At 50.9% G+C, this 20,593-nt stretch overlaps 1 protein-coding gene across 5 annotated transcripts in view; it reads right to left on the reverse strand.

Annotated features, from left to right (window-relative positions):
• AP1B1 (adaptor related protein complex 1 subunit beta 1) overlaps nucleotides 1–20,593 on the reverse strand; it is a 60,426-nt gene that overhangs the window by 15,622 nt on the left and 24,211 nt on the right. For 4 of the 5 annotated variants that reach the window (XM_031005448.3, XM_031005446.2, XM_031005443.3 and 1 more), the window contains exons 3-11: nucleotides 19,183–19,288; nucleotides 16,000–16,135; nucleotides 14,902–15,147; nucleotides 12,595–12,785; nucleotides 10,818–11,039; nucleotides 7,886–8,006; nucleotides 7,351–7,446; nucleotides 6,215–6,330; nucleotides 5,399–5,564 (exon numbers count right to left, since the gene is read on the reverse strand). In XM_031005448.3, the coding sequence (XP_030861308.1) occupies nucleotides 5,399–5,564; nucleotides 6,215–6,330; nucleotides 7,351–7,446; nucleotides 7,886–8,006; nucleotides 10,818–11,039; nucleotides 12,595–12,785; nucleotides 14,902–15,147; nucleotides 16,000–16,135; nucleotides 19,183–19,288 (1,400 nt within the window). The remainder of the gene's footprint in view (nucleotides 1–5,398; nucleotides 5,565–6,214; nucleotides 6,331–7,350; nucleotides 7,447–7,885; nucleotides 8,007–10,817; nucleotides 11,040–12,594; nucleotides 12,786–14,901; nucleotides 15,148–15,999; nucleotides 16,136–19,182; nucleotides 19,289–20,593) is intronic. The other variant, XM_063704704.1, reaches the window with a different exon arrangement.

A 20,593-nucleotide genomic window follows, 5' to 3' on the forward strand; every position in this document is an offset into this window, starting at 1 on the left:
TTCCAAGGCAGGAGGCAGCCCAGCATCTGGCTTCCAGACTCTAGCCCTGCCTGGGCAGCCAATGGGAAGCCGTTTACCCCCATCTGTAAAGGAGAGGTGTGGCCTACTTCAGGGATTCTTGTGAGCTTTAAAAACAGCAACTTATCGCAGCTTGCTTGGAGCTGGAGTCAGATGACACCTTATATGAACTCCAGTTCTATCACTTCTCAGCTGATAGACCCTGGGCAAGTCATTTAGCTTCTCTGAGTCAGTTTCCTAATGTATAAAACAGTCATTACACCTCACAGCGTTAATGGAGAGTTGATGAAACCACAAATGTAAAGAAGTGGCCAGGTGTGATGGCTCACACCTGTAATCCCAGCACTTTGGGAGGCCTCAGTGGGTGGATCACCTGAGGTCAGGAGTTCGAGACCAGCCTGGCCAACATGGTGAAACCCTGTCTTTACTAAAAATACAAAAATTAGCTGGGCCTGGTGGCAGGCACCTGTAATCCCAGCTACTCGGGAGGCTGAGGCAGGACAACTGCTTGAACCCGGGAAGCAGAGGTTGCAGTGAGCTGAGGTCTCGCCATTGCACTCCAGCATGGGGGACAAGGGCGAGACTTTGTCTCAAAAAAAAAAAAAAAAAAGTAAAGAAGCATTGTGTATTCTGCTCACTACAGAACAGCTATCATCATCACAGTCATTATCACCACTACCATCACACAGGGACTCTTGAAAGAGTTCTTCCCAATCCAGTCAGCCGGATGCCTGGAATTATTCATCACTGTCAGATCTGCTGTGGTTCCAGTCAGGTATGCCTCAGGCTGTATTGCCAGAGGGAGGTCTGGCCAGGTGCCCAGGGCCCTGGCTCAACAATCCGTTCCAGTTCCTCTCAACACGCTCAACACACTCAGGCCGTTAGCCTGCATATTTAGGGCAGCCTTCTGCAATAATGCCATTGCCCCTGCCATCCAGACAGGATGGGATGGCAGGACAGGGCCAGACGCTGGGCTGATATACCACCCTGGCCAAGATTTTTTTTTTTTTTTTTGAGATGCAGTCTCACTCTCCTGCCCAAGCTGGAGTGCAGTGGGGTGACCTCATCTCACTGCAACCTCCGCCTCCTGGGTTCAAGTGATTTTCCTGCCTCAGCCTCCCGAGCAGCTAGGATTACAGGCACACACCACCACACCTGGCTAATTTTTGTATTTTTAGATGGGTTTCACCATGTTGGCCAGGCTGGCCTCGGACTCCTGACCTAAAGTGATCCACCCACCTCGGCCTCCCAAAGTACTGGGATTACAGGCGTGAGCCCAGCTGCTGACCAAGTCTTTTTAAGTCTGCTGTCCATGGCTAGAGAGGCCTAGGAGCCAAGGATGAGAAGATTCAACAAGACAATATAAAATGAGTTCCATAATTGTCAAGCCCGGTGCAGTGGTGCAGGCCCATAGTCCTAGCTATTCAGAATCCTTTGAGCCCAGGAGTTCAAGGCTAGCCTGGGCAAAACATAGTGAGATTTCGCCACTAAAACAAACAAACAAAAAACTCCAAATCGTCAAGCACTAAACAAGTATTCTTTTTTTTTGAGACAAGGTTGCCCAGGCTGGAGTGCAGTGGTGTGATCTTCGCTCACTGCAGCCTCAACTTCCCGGGCTCAAGCAATCCTCCCACCTAGGCCTCCCAAGTAGCTGGGACTACAGGTGTGTGCCACCACACCCAGCTAATTTTTTTTTTTATAGAGATGAGGTCTCACTATGTTGCCCAGGCTGGTCTCGAACTCCTGGACTCAAAAGATCCTCCTGCCTCGGCCTCCCGAAGTGCTGGGGTTACAGGCGTGAGCTGCTGCACCCAGTTAACAAATTTTGTTTTGTTTTTTTTCTTTTTTCTGAGATGGAGTCTTGGTCTGTTGCCCAGGCTGGAGTGCAGTTGTGCGATCTCGGCTCACCGCAACCTCCGCCTCCCGCGTTCAAGCGATTCTCCTGCCTCAGCCTCCTGAGTGGCTGGGATTACAGACGCACACCACCATGCCTGGCTAATTTTTGTATTTTTAGTAGAGACGGGGTTTCATTATGTTGGTCAGGCTGGTCTCAAACTCCTGACCTCAAGTGATCTGCCTGCCTTGGCCTCCCAAAATGCCAGGATTACAGGTGTAAGCCACTGCGCCTGGCCCTAACAAGTATTCTTAAAAGAGCTTTGAACTGTGTTGTGAACCAAGATGCAAAGTGAACAGGCTACTGAATTACATCACACCCCCACTTTACAAACAATGCCCAGCAGTCTTTGCAATAACTGCACTAGAGACAAGGAAATGGGTTTGGTGAGTTCAAGTAACTGTGCTCCAGGCCACACAACAGGGAGGAGGAGCTTGGATCTCAAACTTCAGAGCTCTGTTTCTGTTCACACCACCAGACTCTTGGCTTACCTCTCCCTGTCCAGCTTCTCTCATTCTGGCTTTTTAGCAGGCTTAGCTGCAAAAGACTGACCCTATTATAGGGGCAGAAGCACACCCCTACAGCAGCGGTTCCCAGCCTTTGTGGCACCACGGACCAGTTTTGTGGAAGACAATTTTTCCACAGATAGGGGATGGGGGTGGGGGGATGGTTTTGGGATGAAACTGCTCCACCTCAGATCAGGCACTAGGTTCTCATAAGGAACGCACAACCTAGATCCCTCTCATGTGCAGTTCATAATAGAGTTTGCACTCCTATGAGAATCTAATGCCGCCGCTGATCTGACAGGAGGCGGAGCTGAGGCAGTAATGCTTGCTTGCCCGCCGCTCACCTCCCGCTGTGCAGCCCAGTTCCTTACAGGCCATGGTGGCCCGGGGGTTGGGGATCCCTGCGCTACAGGACATCCTTGCAGTGATCCCAGGCAGGACTTGACTGCAGGAGCAGAACCCAGCATAGGCAAGCTTTGCTTCTGAGACAGAGGGAAGAGGCTGGTATTGCAAGCAAAGGAAGTCTGGAGGCAGGTGGCAGTGGGGGGGGTGACGGTGGGAATTAGTACTGTGATTCTGAGATGGACATCTGTTGTTTTTGCTCACCCAGCATCTATTCTGTCTTCTGGGAACAGAAACACTGGCTTTCCTTCAGAGCCTCGCCCTTCTTTCTGTCCCTTTCAGTCCACACAAACTGGGATTGGTGCCTGAGAGACCTCGCCAACCAGAGTCACAGTGCCTGGCTCAGGATAATGCAAATAGGTCCTGGGACTTTTGCTGGAACTACTGAGGGGAGGGGAAAAACTCTTCCCATGGGAGTTATTGTGCCATAAGGACATAGCCTGGAACTGTTGACTCCTTACAGCTCCCACTCTTGGGAGCCTATCCATGGCAGAAGATAGCTCAATGCCACCATCCAAGCACCCTCAGCCAGGAGTCCCAGAAGAGAGCATGCTACCCACACTTGCCAGCTACCGGAACCAGTTGGTCCCCTTTTTGGCCTGGACTAGTTTGCTTTTGAAACCAGTTTGGCCCAAACCAACACTACCATGAACAAGTGTTTATTATGGGCTGGCCATGTGTCAAGGACATTATACAAAGCACCCTAATTTAACTTTCGTAGCAAGAGGATGAGGGAAGATCTAATGATTCTCATTTTACAAATGAAGAAACTGAGGCTCAGAGAGTTAAAGGGATAAGCATAAAGTTACTGAGCCAGGAAGGGGCAGAGGAGGGGTATGGACTCTGGGATCTCTCATTCTAAGTCCCACACTTGGATCCGCGGGGTTACACAACCCCAGTTGGGCAGCAAAAATTTCTGTGCTCACGAACAGACTAACAGACAGTTCCCAGTTAACTGAGAAAAGGGAATACAAATGACAAGGCAGACATTCAGCCTCATTCATAACAGAAATGCAAACAGAACTACAGTGAGGTACCCCTGTTAGCTACTGGACTGGCAAAAACAAAGCAGAAGTAAGAAGAGGGCAATCCCAGCATCTGAGACAGGAGTCTAAACCAGCACAACCTCCACAACAGGAACCTGGCAACAGCTACCCAAATCTCAAACTCACATGCCCTTTTCTCTAAGCATCCTGCTCCTATGAATGTATCCTCCAGCTATGCGTGCAGATGTGCATTACACAGGTTATTCTCGACAGTACTGTTTCAATGAGCACAAGACTGGACACCTAAATACCCACCAGGAGAGGCTGGTTAAATAAAGCATAAATGAATGACAGCACAGTCTTTGCAGGTATTGGTAACAGAGAAAGGCAAGGTGCTAAACAATTTGAATTTACAGAGTATGCTACAGCAGTGTTTAAAAATAAATGAGAGGGCAGTGTAGATACAGTTGATTCTCACTACTTGAGCAATCCATGTTTGTGAATCTGCCTACTTGCTAAAATTTACTTGTAGCCCCCAAATCAAGACTCATGGTGCCTTTGCAGTCATTTGCAAATATGTGCAGAACCGTGAAAGCTTTCAGTTGCCTGACACACACATTCACAGCTGAGGTCAAATAAGGCAACACTCATGTTTCAGCTCTCATCCTGTAAACAAGCATCCTTTCCACCACCTATTTAGTGCCAGGTTTTTCACATTTTTGAGCTTTTTGTTGATTTCCTTGTTTAAAATGCTCCCTAGCACTGAAGTGCTTGCCTAGTGTCCCCAAGCACAGAAGGCTGTGATGTGCCTCAGAGAAAACATGTCCTTGATAAGCTTCGCTAAGGCATGAATTACAGTATCCATGGCCATGAGTTCAATGTCAATGAATTGACAATATATATTAACTAAGGTGTTTTTAAACAGAAACACACATTTAAAAAGGTTATTAACTGATCAATTGACAAAAACGTTGGGTCTAGATGCTCACAGAAACTAAACTCTATATTTCTCCTAGGAGCTATGGTTCAGTACTTGCTAATTCAGTGTCTGCCATGACTATGGAACAGAAGCACCATGAAAAATAAGAATTGGTTGTATATGTGTGTGTATGTTAGATGTGTGTATGTGTGTATAGGAAGGATGGGTGCATGTGTGTGTATCTGAGGGTCTACTGGTGTATTCCTAAATGATCTCCTGAAGTTTCCTAAGAAATCAAGAAAAGTGGTGACTTCTGGGAGGAGAATTTGTGTCCTACAAAGTGATGAGAGGGAAACTTTTCACTATATATGCTTTTGTATCAATTTTAAACCAAGTCAATGTATTTCCTATTCAAATATGACTATGGAATTAAAACAAAATGAAGAACTTTTGCCTGCCTTCCACGCACACCACCACAGACTCTCATGTGTCCCCGACTCGACTGTACTGCAGTGAGGAGGAACAGGGGCGGTGTCCATTATGCGCACATCACTCATCTGTCTGTCAGGGCTGTTTACGAGGTAATAGGAAGGGAGGGTTTCATGGCAGTATGGGCCACAGCGGGGCTGAGCTGCCAGTCATTACTCACACCCTGGCCAGCTCGCTGGCTCACCTGTGTGCTCTCGTCATGGAAGCCCTCGAGGAAGCTCTCCAGCAGCTCATCTGCGTTGTCGATCCGTTCCGCGTACTCGCCCACAATCCAGATCATGGCAGCCCGGGCCTCAGGCTCATCCAGGGAGTCCAGATTCTCACACAGTGTGGCAATCACACTCTCATACCTGGGAGACCAGGGCACAGTTGGTATGGGAGCCCTCAAGGAGAATGGGAAACCCAGGGAAGCCAGACAGGGGCCAGGAGGGAAGGGGACCTGCCTCCTAAGACCCCAAGGTGGCAGGTAAAGGGGATCTGAGTTTTGTTTTTTTTTTTGAGATGGAGTTTCACTCTGTTGCCCAGGCTGGTGTGCAGTGGTGCGATCTCACCTACTGCAACCTCCACCTCCCTGGTTCAAGCAATGCCCCTGCCTCAGCCTCCCGAGTAGCTGGGATTACAGGCACATGCCACCACATCCAGCTAATTTTTTTGTATTTTTAGTAGAAACATGGTTTCACTATGTTGGCTAGACTAGTCTTGAACTCCTGATCTCAGGCAATCCACCCGCCTCGGCCTCCCAAAGTGCTGGGATTACAGGCATGAGCCACCACACCTGGCCTGGGGATCTGAGTTTCATCTGTCACACGTTAGCCCTTATTTTGGCCTGGGGAGCAGAGGAGGGGCAGTGTGGACGAAATAAAAAACCAAGGGTTTCTTTTGAGAATGCCGCTTGTGGCCAAGAAGTAAGGAAGAGGAGATTCCTCCTTCCTTTTCCGCCCCGCCATCCCTGTCCCCAGGCAGAGCCAGATGCCCTCTCCCTAGGAGGGCGGGCACGCACTTGTTGGGGTACTTGCGGAAGATGTCCTTGATGACCACGATGGCCTCCTGGACCACATAGTTGACCTTGGTCTGGATGAGGTCGAGCAGCGTGCTCACACAGCGCTCCGCAGATTGCTGCATGGGAAGAGAAGAGTGTGGGCGAGGTCCCCGCACCCCATTTCCAGTAGAGCCTCTGATGTCCACGCCTCAGCCAAGGGCTGCAACTCACTTCTGGCACACCTTCCTCATCACAGTGGGAAAACAGGAGAACCCTCTCCCCAGGTAACAGGAGAGAACCAGTACCAAATCATGGCCCTAGGATGGTGGGGAGTTGGGGAATGAGACTGAGGACAAGCCAGAGGAAGAGTTCCTGAGAGCCAGGAGGGTCCTTGGAGCTCCTCTAAGTCAGGACCTGAGGGCAAGGTGACTACGCTGCAGTCCAACCCCACCTCTCTTTTTACTTGTTTCAGAAAGGGGGCTCCTATGTCCAAAAACACTCACAGAACCTCTGACTGCTTCTGCCTTTACTTCCACACACTGCTCTCACGGCCTGCTCTGAAGGAGATTTCTCAGGACGGCATCATAGGCTCCAGGGTGAGCACGCCTCAAGGGGATAGGTTGGGGGCGACCACCTATCCTAGGACACTGTAGCCACCAGTGGACCCATTTAAGGAGAATTTGGCTTAGTGGTCGAGGAACATCTCCACAGACAGAGAAAGGACAGGGATAAAATGCCAGGACGCAGGAGTCTGGAGTGGCCCTGGGACGCTTGGACACAGAGGCACGTGGGCAGCTGAATGATGACAATATTTGCCAAGAAGTGTTCAACAGGCAGGGCCCTTACCCCAGAGCTCTGTGAAGTGAATGCTAAGTCCACTAACTTGTGGCTGCCCCAGCATCTTAACAAATGCTGCAGGAGAACCATGATTATGATGGGTTAATTTGATCGGCAGCAACTCGAAGGCCTAAAGGATACTATAGAGTGAGAAGGAACCCCACCAGATCTGCACAGTGCTTGCCATGGGGGCTCCAGTGATGAGCCTCAAGCCTTCCCAGACCACAAGCAAGCTGGCAGATTCTGCTTGAATCAGACTGGTTTCCCGGTTTCAGTCCCCTTTCCCTTCTCCAGCCAAGGACAGAGTCCCAGAGCCTCACCTCCACCTTGATGGCGCAGCGGCCAATAGCACGCACAGCCTTCCGTACAAAGTCCACATCCACTTCTGTTGCGTACTCTTTCAGCTCTGCCAACACCTGTGGCCCAAACAGAAAAGATGGGGCTGGGGGGACCTGATGGGGCAATCTGCTGGAACACTCCTGGGCAGTGAATATACACAGACTCCCTAGGAGAATGGGATTCTGCCTCCTGCTCCAGGTGGAAGGCCCAAGGGAGAGAGCTGGCAGGTGCCTGAAAAGGAAAGAAGGCCTGGACAACCTTGTTTGGGGTTGATTTAGCTAACATATCCAACACCATGTTGTAAGGGATGACAGGTGATAACATGGAGAAACATTCTTTAGTAACAAAAACATCAGTTCTTTTACTTGCTTACGAAGCCCCATGTCCCATGCTAAACACTCTTCATGAGATAAACCGTTAATGGTGAGACTGGTCACCTGGGCCAGAGCCTATAGTCTGGTGGTGGTGGAATGGTCCCACACTGAGCCCGTGTCCTGACCATCACACGCGGCTGACCTGGGCGATGTTGGCCTGAGAGGCCAGGCGGATCATGATGTCCAGCTTCTCCAGCTTCACGTAGATAGGGTCGTTGTACTTCACGAAGAACACCTTCATCTCATGCTTCAGGATCTCAGGCCTGGTGGTGGGGCAGGATGCCCGGAGAGCAAAAAACAAGGCTTAAGCCCTGTGAGAAAATGCCCTCCACATTTGCTGGGACATTTCTGGGGTCTGAGGTGGAGCCTGATGTCTGTGAAGGCAGAGTCACTGCCATGGCTGCAAGCTCCTGGGTAGAGGGCCCAGCAACCGGCCTGAGCAAGGCTGTGACTGCTCCTGTGTGCCTGAGCACGTCGCCGGAAGGGAGACGGAGCACGGTGAGAGACGGCTCACTCACTCTCCAGAGGCAGCAGGCCCCATGGGACGGGCTTGGGAATCAGACATATCTCAGTCCCAGTCCCAGCCTGTGACCTCAGGCCTGTTTCCTCACCCATGAAATGGGAATGACGCTGTACAGAAACATGTTACTACTGCAGGTCTGGGACTGCTAGCCTCAGAAGGCCTGGCACGTGGCAACTTGGATTTTGAAGTGTTCTCACTGTTCCCTAAATGATAAAGGTATTTAACTGTGCCTAGACCATTTGTACAAAGAATACAGTTTATGCTGAACACATGCTTCCCTACTGGGAATATGGAATTTGTGTAGGTGCCCCCAATAACAAACTTGGGTGCCGAGCCTCAAATAGGCTTTCCTGGGCAGAAACATTACATACATGTTGCTGCATTTTGTTGGGGGAGGAGTGTGCTCTGTATGACTCCCCATGGGAAGGAGGAGGTACAAGGAAGCCTCTCATGGAACCCTCCAGACTCCACCTGTGTCCTTCTCCCCTATGACCCAGCCGGGCAGCCCTGCTCTGCTGCTGATAGATCTTTGCTGTGGGTATAGCTATATGCTGAGTCCTGGCTGGGCACAGCAGCTCACGCCTGTCATCCCGGCACTTTGGGAGGCTGGGGCAGGATTGCTTGAGCCCAGGAGTTCAAGACGAGCCTCGGCAACAGAGTGAGACCCTGTCTCAAAAAATATATATATTTAAAAAATATATGCTGAGTCCTGTGAGTACTGCTAGTGAATCCTGAGCATGAGGGTGGTCTTGGGACCCCAACACGGACACCGACCTAATCGGCCTGCTGTGAGAGTGAGACGAGAAGCATCCAGCATGATCGATGCCTGCCTCAGAGAAGGCACCGCTAGGCAGGAGCTGTCACTAGCTGAGCCCTTTCACATGTGTCATTGTTCCTCCCTCAAAGGCAACATCCTTCTGCCTTCCGCGAGTATCACCCACCACATTTTTCCTGAACAAGGAAACTTCAGAGAGGCTGGTACTAGGTCACATGGCTAATGTCAGTAAAGACGAGAGTGGGGCGAGAATCCTCTGCCTCTGACTCCTACTCCTATGCCCTTCCAGAACAGAGAGGAGGAAGGAAAAGATACGAGGACAGATGGTGAGGAAGGGAGAAGACAGGACAGAGAGAAAGGAGAAAACTGGGTACTCTGTGCTGCTGTGCACACTGCGGGGAGGTCCTGGCCAAGCAAGGAGCCTTTGTCGTGCCCCATGGGAGAGGCAAGACCCCGAGCTGGGTAGCAGGAAGATATTTCTGCGATTAGGACTTGGCAAAAGCTGCCCAGCCACATCTCAGGACCAGGGCAGGGCATGTCTCAGTGATGTGGACAAATTCTTAAGAGATTTACCATGTTAAATATAGCACAGGGAATCCTGCATGCTGATCTGCTCTACTAGTCACTACGCCGCATTAAATCCGTGACCCAAGGGCACTGGCGTATAAAGACCCACACTGCAACCAGGAAGCCCTAGTTTCATCCCTTGGTTTAGGAACTCAGAAGGCTTTCCCATATTTACCTCCCTAATAACCCAATTCGACCAATATCTCTGGGTCCCCTCAGAGTACTAAGACCCAGACTGAAGCTACAACCAGGAGGATGTGCTGTCTTCCAAGAGAAAATGACTAATGAGGCCCCAGTTCTCTGTGTAGCCCCACTCCCAGCCACAGGGCCTGCTGTAACATACGAATGATCAATGGTTGCTACTGTCAAGTGCCCACGAATGATCAATGGTTGCTACTGTCAAGTCCCTACTGCTGACTGAGCCATTTGACCAAAAGCTGTGAGGAGAACTCAAGGTCAATCCCCCTCCCCAGAGCTGCAGGGCTCTGCCACTCAGAGCCACTTCAGAGGAAGAAGGGGATCATGCCATGAACCCCTCCGACCCAGCACTGCTCAATGGTTTTTCTGCTCTTGCCTACCCCCCACTACCATACCGCGTTCCCTGGGAGCAGCGGCTCACTGCTCAGCCATTCTCATGGGAGGGAAGTGGGCGGCACAGCATTTGGAGTCCAATGTACCCCTCCCCCAGACCTCAAGGTTCCAACCTCAGAGAGTTTGACTAGAGCTACGGACTCTGTCCCCCGAAGAAATGCACACAGATACACAAAATCTGACAGCCCATTTCAGGACAGCTCGTGGACTATGAAGACAATATCTAGTTTAATCACCAAGCTAGTCTTTACATAGCCTGCTTCCTAGTTAGGTTAAGCCAGGGCTTCTCAACCTCAGCACTGCTGACATTTCGGGCTGGACAGTTACTGTGACGGGCTATTCTGTGCACTGTAGGATGCTGACCAGCACTCCTAGCCTCTGCCCACTAGAAGCCGGTAGCATGCCCTCCCCCCTCAGCTGTGAAAACCAAAGTATCTCCAGACACCACCAAATATCCCTCAGGGGGGGCAAAGCTGCCACTTTGGTTAAACTATTCTGGGTTAAGCTATTTGAGACTTCCTGCATGGTGACAGGTCAGTTTCCTTTGAGAGCCCCCATTCCCAGCAGAAGAGGCTCCCTGAGGGGTACGCATGGACATGTGTGTGGTGACCTCAGTACCTTTTCTGCACGATGAGATTGATGTTGCGCAGGGCCACATACTGCAGCTCTGGCTCGGCTGACAGCAGTGTGACCAGGGGTGGGGCCAGCTTCTTGAGCAGTGTGCCGTAGTAGTCCAAGTCCTTAGACAACATCTCCATGAACTTCATCAGCACCTTCACAGCAGAGAGCACCACAGCGGAGTTGGCATGGGAGAGCCTGGGGGTGACCCGCTCACAGATGCTGGGGTCCGTCCATTCCAACGGTGCAAACAGGAAAGACAAGGGGAAACATTCTGTTTTTAGTTACCAAAATAGCATGTCCAGGCCAGGCGTGATAGTTCACGCCTGTAATCCCAGCACTTTGGGAGGCCGAGGTGGGTGGATCACTTGAGGTCAGGAGTTTGAGACAAGCCTGGCCAACATGGTAAAACTTTGTCTCTACCAAAAAATATAAAAATTAGCTGGGCATGGTGGTAAGCACCTGTAGTCCCAGGTACTCGGGAGGTTGAGACACGAGAATCGCTTGAACCCAGGAGGTGGAGGTTGCAGTGAGCCAAGATCGCGCCATTGCACTCCAGCCTGGGCAACAGAGTGAGACCCTGCCTCGAAAAAAAAAAAAAAATAGCATGTTCAGCCTGGGCAAAATCATGAGACCCTTCTCTACTAAAAATAATTTTACACATTAGCTGAGTATGGTGATGCATGCCTGTAGTCCCAGCTACTTGGGAGGCTGACGCAGGAGGACTGCTTTGAGCCCAGGAGTTTGAGGCTGCAGTGAGCTGTGACTGTGACACTGCACTCTGGCCTGGGCGACAGAGCGAGACCCTGTCATAAACAAACAAACAAACAAACAAACAAACAAACATGTTTTTTGTAGGAGAAAGATCTAAATCTTGGTTCTGCTGCCTGATAACCCCCAGCAGGTTCAAATCACTCTGAGCCTCAGTTTCTTCATTTATAGAATCAAGATGATGATGCCTACTTCACAGGGTTACTAGGGGCTTAACTGACATAACGCATGTAAAGAACAAGGCTGGGTGAGGCTGAGATGGGTGGATTGCTTGATCCCAGGAGTTTGAGACCAGTCTGGGCAACATGGAGAAAACCTGTCTCTATAAAAAATATAAAAATTAGCTGCTCATGTTGACATGCAGATGTCTGCAGTCCCAGCTACACCTGGGAGAATTGATTGAGCCCTGGAGGTTGGAACAGAGACCCTGCCAAAAAAAAAAAAAAAAAAAAAAAGAACAAGCACAGTACTGGCATGTAGTACATACTGTATAGATGGCAACTCCTCACTTCCTCCGACTTGGAGGGTATCTTGTTGGTTAAGACCATGAGTCAGGTGAGCCCCAGCCAGGGGACCTGCACTATTCCCTCCACCTCTCTAAGCTGGAACTCCCTCATCTGGAAAGTGGGGGATGATGACAAAAGTTGCATTAAAGACTCTGAAGTGTGGAAAGCACCCAGCAGAGCCCCAGACACCCAGTGAGAATTCAATGAGCAGTGGCTCTGGCGCTACCCACCTATTGAACTCAAAAGAGGTGCCCTGGGCTTCTGCGAGCTCCCAGGCCAGGCCATGCGTATGCCCATAGCTGCCCAAGGCAACTCTCCTGTCTACCTGGCTCTGGAGAGGTGGGAAGCAGGCAGGCCTCCCTTTAGGTGTGTCTGAGGGTGGGTTATGGGGCAAAGCACTAGAAAGGGGCCCACTAAGGCCCAAGGCCCAGTGCCTGGTTGGAGCCCCTGAGGACCAGGGTCCTCAAGCTGGGCTGGCAAGCAACGGGCAGCCCGCTCACCTCTGGGCCTCGCGGTCGTCCTTGGGCGTATAGTTGGCGAGGCAGTCCAGGATGAAGATCTGGCCCCACTCGGTGCACTCATTGAGGGCTGTCAGCAGCTTGTTGATGGACTGTGGGTTCAGATCGAGCAGGTTGCTGCTGGGGTGAGACTCGGCAATTTCTGAGAGCGCTGCCACTGCATTGGCCACCACCTGGTTGAGAGGGTGGAAGGGGCAGAGGCTAGGGGTGCTGCTCACAGGCCAGGGGGCAGTGGGCTAATGATGCTGGCTGGTCAGAGGTCAAATATCCTGAAAGGAATATGACCCAATGGGCAGGGTCTGGAGCTGCAACGAGACCCACTCCAAGCACTCACCCTGCTGACTCCTCTGCAAACTGGAACCAAACAAGTGTGCCTGCCATTTAGAAAAACAAGAAAGACCTAGCTCCAAGTGCTTAGCCACAGAAAGCATTCCCAGCTTCCTAACACAGCAGCGCCTGTCTACCAGCAATAGCACCTCACTTCAATGCTTGTCAGCTGTGCTTCTCAGAGCTATGGGATTCCTGCAGAGCTCCTCGAGGCTACTGGGAGTGGATGGGGGCTTGCCAGGTGAAGCTCCAGGCCCTCAATCCATTTCCACTAGAGAGGTGTTTTTTTTTCGTTTTTTGGTTTTTTTTTTTTGAGATGGAGTTGTGCTCTGTTGCCCAGGTTGCAGTGCAGTGGTGTGATCTCAGCTCACTGCAACCTCCACCTCTTGGGTTCAAGTGATTCTCATGCCTCAGCCTCCCAAGTAGCTGGGACTGATTACAGGCATGCACCACCACACTCAGCTGATTTTTGTATTTTTAGTAGAGATGGGGTTTCGCCATGTTGGCCAGGCTAGTCTCAGACTCCTGATCTCAGGTGATCCTCCCACCTCAGCCTCCCAAAGTGCTAGGATTACAGGCGTGAGCCACTGCACATAGCCTGTTTTTGTTGTTTTTGAGATTGGGTCTCACTGTGTTGCCCTTGCCCAGTCTGGAGTGCAGTGGTGCAATCTTGGCTTACTGCAACCTCTGCCTCCCGGGCTCAAGCAATCCTCGTGCCTCAGCCTCCCAGGTAGCTGAGATTACAGGCACGCACCACCATGCCCAGCTAATTTTTATATTTTTAGTGGAGACAGGGTTTCGCCATGTTGGCCAGGCTGGTCTTGAATTCCTGACCTCAGGTGATCCACCCGCCTCAGCCTCCCAAAGTGCTGGGATTACAGGCATGTAATCCCGTATGAGCCACTGCGTGCGGCCTCAGGCAGCTGTTTTTTTTTTTTTTTTTTTGAGACGGAGTCTAGCTCTGTCACCAGGCTGGAGTACAGTGGCGCAGTCTTGGCTCACTGCAACCTCCGACTCCCTGGGTACAAGTGATTCTCCTGCTTCAGCCTCCTGAGTAGCTGGGATTACAGGCACATGCCACTACACCCAGCTGATTTTTGTATTTTGAGTAGAGACAGGTTTCACCATGTTGGCCAGGATGGTCTCAATCTCCTGACCTCGTAATCCACCTGCCTCAGCCTCCCAAAGTGCTGGGATTACAGGCGTGAGCCACTGCACCCGGCCCAGGCAGCTGTTTTTAAGGGTGTTCTGCATTGTTTCCAACTTTTCTCTGTGAACCATCCAGTGCTCCAGTACCCATCCCTGTACTGGCCGCTCAGTACTGTGTATGGCAGTTGCTCAGTGTTTCTGCTCAGAGTGGGGAATGGCTGGGTTTGTGCATTAATTTTAAACAGGCCCTGCCAAACTGCCCTCCAAACTGCTGCCACCATTGTGGGTAAGGGGACTGTGGAGTTCACATCCAGCTACATCCTGATGTCCTGTCTTCCAGGCTATGCTACTTCAAGGGTGACCCTCTACAACCCAGCAAAGATGGGGGAAGGGAAAAGCACCACACATGCAGCATATGGCTTGGTGAGAAGACAGCAACAATAACAGTGACTAGAAGGGGAAGGAGGGCACTAGTATTGATGGTGCACTGTTACCAGGCCATCTCAGGCACGTCACCTTCACAGCACTCCTGCCAGCCATGTAGAATGAGATCCATCTCACTGATGAAGAAAAGAGAGCCTAGGCAGCTTGCCCCAGGTTGCGCAGCTAGTCAGAGGGTGAGGAGAAGGGAATCCAGGTCTAGCTCCCTCCAGAGAGGGTGCCTGAACCACCAAAAGGCACAAGAACAACTGGTACCCCCAGCCAGGCTCCGACTTCTAGGTACTCAGGACTGCCTGGTGAAGAGTCAAGCCAATGTCTTCCCAAGCAACCCAGGAGGTGGTGGAGGTGGCACGGTGGGTGGCAGTGGCTTACCATGGGGTTAGAGTCGGAGATGAGGTCTTTAAGGGTGTCCAGGAAGCCCTGGTCCTCCACCAGCTGGGCGTTGATGTCGTGGAGCTTGGCCACGCACACAGCTGCTGTCTTGCGCACATATGGATCCTCGTCCTTCAGGCACTTCCGGAGTGGCTCGCACAGGTACTCTGTGATCTTGTCAACGCGGATGCAGCCCATGGTCCGCACTGCCAGGGCTCGGATGAGGGGGTTGGGGTCCTCACAGTCCTGGGGGGAACCAGCCATCAGCCAGGGCAGGGGTGGGATGAGCCATCTGTGGCTTCATATTCTCCCTGGCCTGCAGCTCTGAGCCCTGCTAGGCTGAGCGACATCAGATGGCTGCTGTGAATCTTCACCAACTACAGCCAACAGCAGCAAAAGTAAATGCTATATAACCAGCACCCATGCCAGCTCTGCACACCGTCTCCTCTGATCCTCACAGTAGAAACACAATACGGGTCCCATTTTATAGATGATGAAACTGAGGCTCTCAGAAAGGCTAGGAGCTCATCTGAAGCCACAGAGCAGAGCCGTGATTCAAACCCACATCCACCTAGCATCACAGCCCTCGGTCTTTCCACTGGGCCACAGAAGCCTCATCTCCCCATATCTGAGCACAGACAGGACTCAGGGGAGCTAAGGTTCTAAAGGTATACAAATTCACAGGTACTGAACATTAGGAGAAAATAAAATTAAAATATAGGTGCACAGAGCTGACAATTTAATCTGAAGGACAGAAAATGGAGAAAGCAGCAGTCTGTAAGGGGAACAGAGAAACTCTCGGGCACCTGCTGATTCCTGCCCTGGCAAAGCATGCAGGGCAGGGCCCAACCAGGGCAGTGAGGGGATCAACAGGCCTGGCAGGACCTCACACAGGATGAGTTACGCAGGGTCCTTAGCATCTGATTTTCTGGAGAGTGGGAGCCCTCTGCTGGAGGAAGAGGCCTGCAGGCTGGGCGGGCGCGGGCAGTCTGAAGGTCTGGACTCCATCCAGTGCCACAGGGCCCCACCCCAAAGAGACTGAGGGGAGACAGAGCCTTAAGCACCCAATGTCCCCACGCCCACCAAGCGTCTGCTCACCTTCACAAAGGTGTTGACGGCCATAATGGCCATGTCAGGCTGACTCTTGGCGTAATTCATCAAGTAGAGGTATACCAGCTTCTTCAGCTCCAGGTTGTCCGTCTGCATGCAGTTGACCACATCGGGGAAGAGGGCACTGGAAGGTCAAAATGGTGTCAGCATGGGAAAGGCTGAACAAAGGAAGAGGAAGATTTTCAGGCTGCTAACTAGTCGGTGAGAGGACAGTGGGTAGGAGAGAAAGGAGAGACACACTGGACTTCCTGGTAAAACGGAGGGTTTCAGGTCTGCTGTTAACAATCAACACCTATTGATAAAAAGGGAATCCCAAAGGGTAATTTTAAAAGCAGGAAAGTCCTTCGTTCTTTTCATATAGTTCAAACATGAGTTCTGGAGCCCATCAAACCCACCACTGCCTCTTGCTAGCTATATGACATTGGAGAAATTCCTTTGTCACCTGCCCCCTCGCCCTGAGTCTCAATTTCCTAACTTCCAAGAAAGACGCAACAGAAACTCACTTCACAGGGCCTTTATGATAACTGAATGAGACAACATACTTAGGTATCTGATCCTTGATATCTGGGAGATGCTGAGTAAATGAAAATGATCCTTTCTCCCTCTCTGATACTTAATGTGGCCCCTTACATTAGGCTGCTGGTTCTGGAGGGTGGCAGGGAAGCAGGATGGCTCACGCTGCTTTCACCACAAGCTCTGGCACCCAGTAAGAACCAGCACAGCACGCATGGAGCACACACCATACACCAGGCTTGGTGCTAAGAGCTTTACATGCTTGATCTCATTTAACTGCCCTTAGAAGTCAGGGGATGATCCCCATTTCAGAGAACACTGAGGTTCATAAATGTCAAACAACCTGCCTGGAGGAGTCAGGTCTGAGAACAAGGTCCATGCTCATGACCACTGGGTGGAACCCTTCTCAACATGGTACCCGTGGTCCCAGAATCACAGGCCTTCTTAAGATGTGAAATTTGGTTAGAGATCAATTTTCTATCTCTGAAATCATCATATCCCCTCTCAATTCTTATGTGTTTATAGGAAAGGACGTGTCAACATAGAGACTTAGGAGGTCAAAGTGAACTTCCTGATCCCCAACAGGCAGGAGTCTTGCCAAAGCCAAAATGTATGTGTCACCTTGGAAGATGACGCACCAGGAAGAATGGGGAGGAGGGAGGAGGAAAAACTGCTGATGAGGCCGACTCGCTCTTTGCGGCCCATCATATCAGCAAAGCCAGCTCTTTTGAGATGGAAGAACAAATATGTTTCTCCTCTGTGAGGAGGTGACAGTGGTGTTCTGGGTGAAGGAGAGCAGCTTTGTCCTGGAAGGAATCTGACTTGGAAGGAGGCCCAGTTGTCCAGCAGGTACCTGTTTCCTTTCTGCTCTGCCTTCCAAAGGGCTCTCTGCAGAGGCCCTTCCCGGAGCTGCTGGCAGGAGGTCCTTTGCTGGGGGGGCGATCCATGGGGACGTCTGGAGCAGTGGGAGCCTATCTTGGGACCTGGATGGGAGCTGCTCCACCTCAGCACCCGGGTTATGAGGCACAGGGCTGGGCACCACGAGGGCATGGGTGGAAGCGGCCTGGATTTGGATTTCAGAAGAACTGGGCTTGAGTCCTAGTTCTGCCATAAACCATGTGACTCTTAGGCAGTCACTTTATGTTTTTATTTCTTTGGCAGTAAAACTGTCATTACCTACAATATGGGAATTGTAAGGAAGTACTGAAAAAACAAATCTCAAAATGTTCTGTGCAGACTCTCAAATACTGTGCAAATATCAAGCTGTTTTAAAATCCAGTCTCTGCCTTTGAGATTTTACAATCTGGTGAGCAGGTAAACACAAGTACACATAACAAGAGAACAGTTTCCATTTAGAGCTGGGTGATGGGAACAGACAGCAAATGCTTTGAGTTTGAGGTAGTGGGCTGGGGTGATCAGGGAAGGAAACACAGGGAAGGCAGACCTTGAATGTTTTTTTTTGAGATGGAGTCTCGCTCTGTTGCCCAGGCTGGAGTGCAGTGGCGTGATCTTGGCTCACTGCAGCCTCTGCCTCCCAGGTTCCAGCAATTCTCTGCCTCAGCCTCCCAAGTAGCTGGGATTACAGGTGCCCACCACCACGCTCGGCTAATTTTTGTATTTTTAGTAGAGATAGGGTTTCACCATGTTGGCCAGGCTGGTCTTGAACTCCTGACCTCGTGATCCACCCTCCTCGGCCTCCCAAAGTGCTAGGATTACAGGTGTGAGCCACCGCATCCGGCCTCGAATGGGTTTTTAAAGATGGGAAGACAAGCTGGGTCACTGGGCGCTCCCACAGGGGAAGCATGAGCCAAGGTGCGGCAGCCGCTCTACACACGACCTGCTTTAGCCATCGGGTACGACAGAGGCTGCACACCGGTGACAAATTAGAGAAATCCAATCTGCACATGTGTTTTACTTGCACCACACAGTGTTTGTTTAATATCATCTAGCCACTTAAGACAGGGAGATTTAAAATGAAAAATCCAGATTTCCCATTCTTCTTCTTTTTTTTTTTTTTTTTTGAGACTGAGTCTCGCTCTGTCACCTGGGCTGGACTGCAGTGGCACAATCTCAGCTGAATGTACCCTCTGTCTCCCAGGTTCAAGCAATTCTCCTGCCTCAGCCTCCCGAGTAGCTGAGATTACAGGCATGCGCCACCATGCCCGGCTAATTTTTGTATTTTTAGTAGAGACAGGATATCACCACATTGGCCAGGCTGGTGTTGAACTCCTGACCTCGTGATCCGCCCGCCTGGGCCTCCCCCCAAGTGCTAGGATTACAGGTGTGAGCCACCGCGCCTGGCCCAGATTTCCCATTCTTTTTAAAAACCAGAAGACCTGGCCACACTGGGTCCTCTTCCCCAGCCAGTACTGATCCTCTGGAGTTTCTGAGAGGGTTCATGCCACACCCACTCCATCGCCTGCTGCCTTTCCCACCTACTCCAGTTAACTCACTCCATCACCACCTGACCTGTCAGTGTCTGGGCTCGTGATTCCTGTGTAAACAAAACCTTCTATTGGGAAGAAAGTTTTATGAAGGGAGCTGTATGAGGGGAGACATGGGTCCCTAGACACCCTAAAGGAGAGACTGAAGTGGACCCAAGCTATAAACCCTCCCGTCAGCCAGCTTCCAGCTGCCACCAGGCCTACTCCTGCACACCTGACATCTTTGCCCACGGTCATCGATGCAATCACTTTCTTCACTGCCTCCTTCTTCTTCTCCTTCTTGTCACTGTTGAGCTCTGCCTTCAGCTCGAAGATCTCCCCTAAGGAAAGGAGGCAAGCATGAGTGATCCCTCCCTACCCTGGCAGGGGACAATTCCCAGTATCTAACTTCCAAAAGAACCGGAGGGAGGCACGTAAGACATCCTATGCTGTTGGCTGAGGGAAGCTTCAGGCGCCTGGCCTCAGGTGGGCCAGGCAACAGTGAGGGATGACTGTTAGGACAGGAATTAACAAGATGGAAACTTGTAGGCCGGGTGCAGTCACTCACACCTGTAATCCCAGCACTTTAAAATGCTGAGGATTGGCCGGCACAGTGGCTCATGCCTGTAATCCCAGCACTTTGGGAGTCCGACGCAGGCGGATCACGAGGTCAGGAGATCAAGACCATCCTGGCCAACACAGTGAAACCTTGTCTCTACTAAAATACAAAAAAATCAGCGCGGTATGGTGGTGCGTGCCTGTAATCCCAGCTACTCGGGAGGCTGAGGCAGGGGAATTGCTTGAATCCGGGAGGTGGAGGTTGCAGTGAGGCAAGATGGCGCCACTGCACTCCAGCCTGGCAACAGGGCCAAGACTCCATCACAAAAAAAAAAAAAAAAAAAAAAAAAAGAAAAGAGGCTGAGGATTACTTGAGCTCAGGAGTTTGAGATCAGCCTGGGTAACATAGTGAGATCTCGTTTCTACAAAATAATTTTTTTTAATTAGCCAGGTGTGGTGGCATGTGCCTGCCGTGCCAGCTACTCTGGAGGCTGAGGCTGAAGAATCGTTTGAGCCCAGAGATTGAGGTTGCCATGAGCCATGACACCACTACACTCCAGCCTGGGGGACACAAAGTGAGATCTTGTCTCCAAAAAAAAAAAAGTTTAGAGGCCACTCTGGATTGAAGCAACAGGAACCATGGAAGCTACAAAGGTTCTGAGGAAGACAAAAGCATCAAAAACATGATGGCAGGCTCTGCTCAGCCAGGGAGCTAAAAACCCAGTGGAAGGCAAAGCTGTCCTCAGCTACCCTCACTCAACAAAAGACCCTTAAAAGGCTCAGTGCAATAGAACCTGAGTACTTAAGGCTTGCGGGGTGAGAGCAGGATTTGTGGATTCCCACATGGAGGCCTTTCCTGTTTTCCTCAAACCTCTAATTAAAACAGCTTGTTCAGGGTTTCACTTCCTGAGACACAAGTGGTTGGTTGCTCAGCTCTGAAAACAGGAATTCAGCTGCTCCATGAGAGCTCAAGCATGAAATCAATTGTTCTGAAGAACTTCATGACATGAAAAAAACAAATGAGGAAGCAGGGTTGTCTGGCCCTGCCATGGACAGATAGTCAGGACCCTAATAACAGGTTAGGAGGG

The sequence above is a fragment of the Gorilla gorilla genome, chromosome 23 (genome assembly GCF_029281585.2).
Source record: "Gorilla gorilla gorilla isolate KB3781 chromosome 23, NHGRI_mGorGor1-v2.1_pri, whole genome shotgun sequence".
Lineage (NCBI taxonomy): Eukaryota > Metazoa > Chordata > Mammalia > Primates > Hominidae > Gorilla > Gorilla gorilla.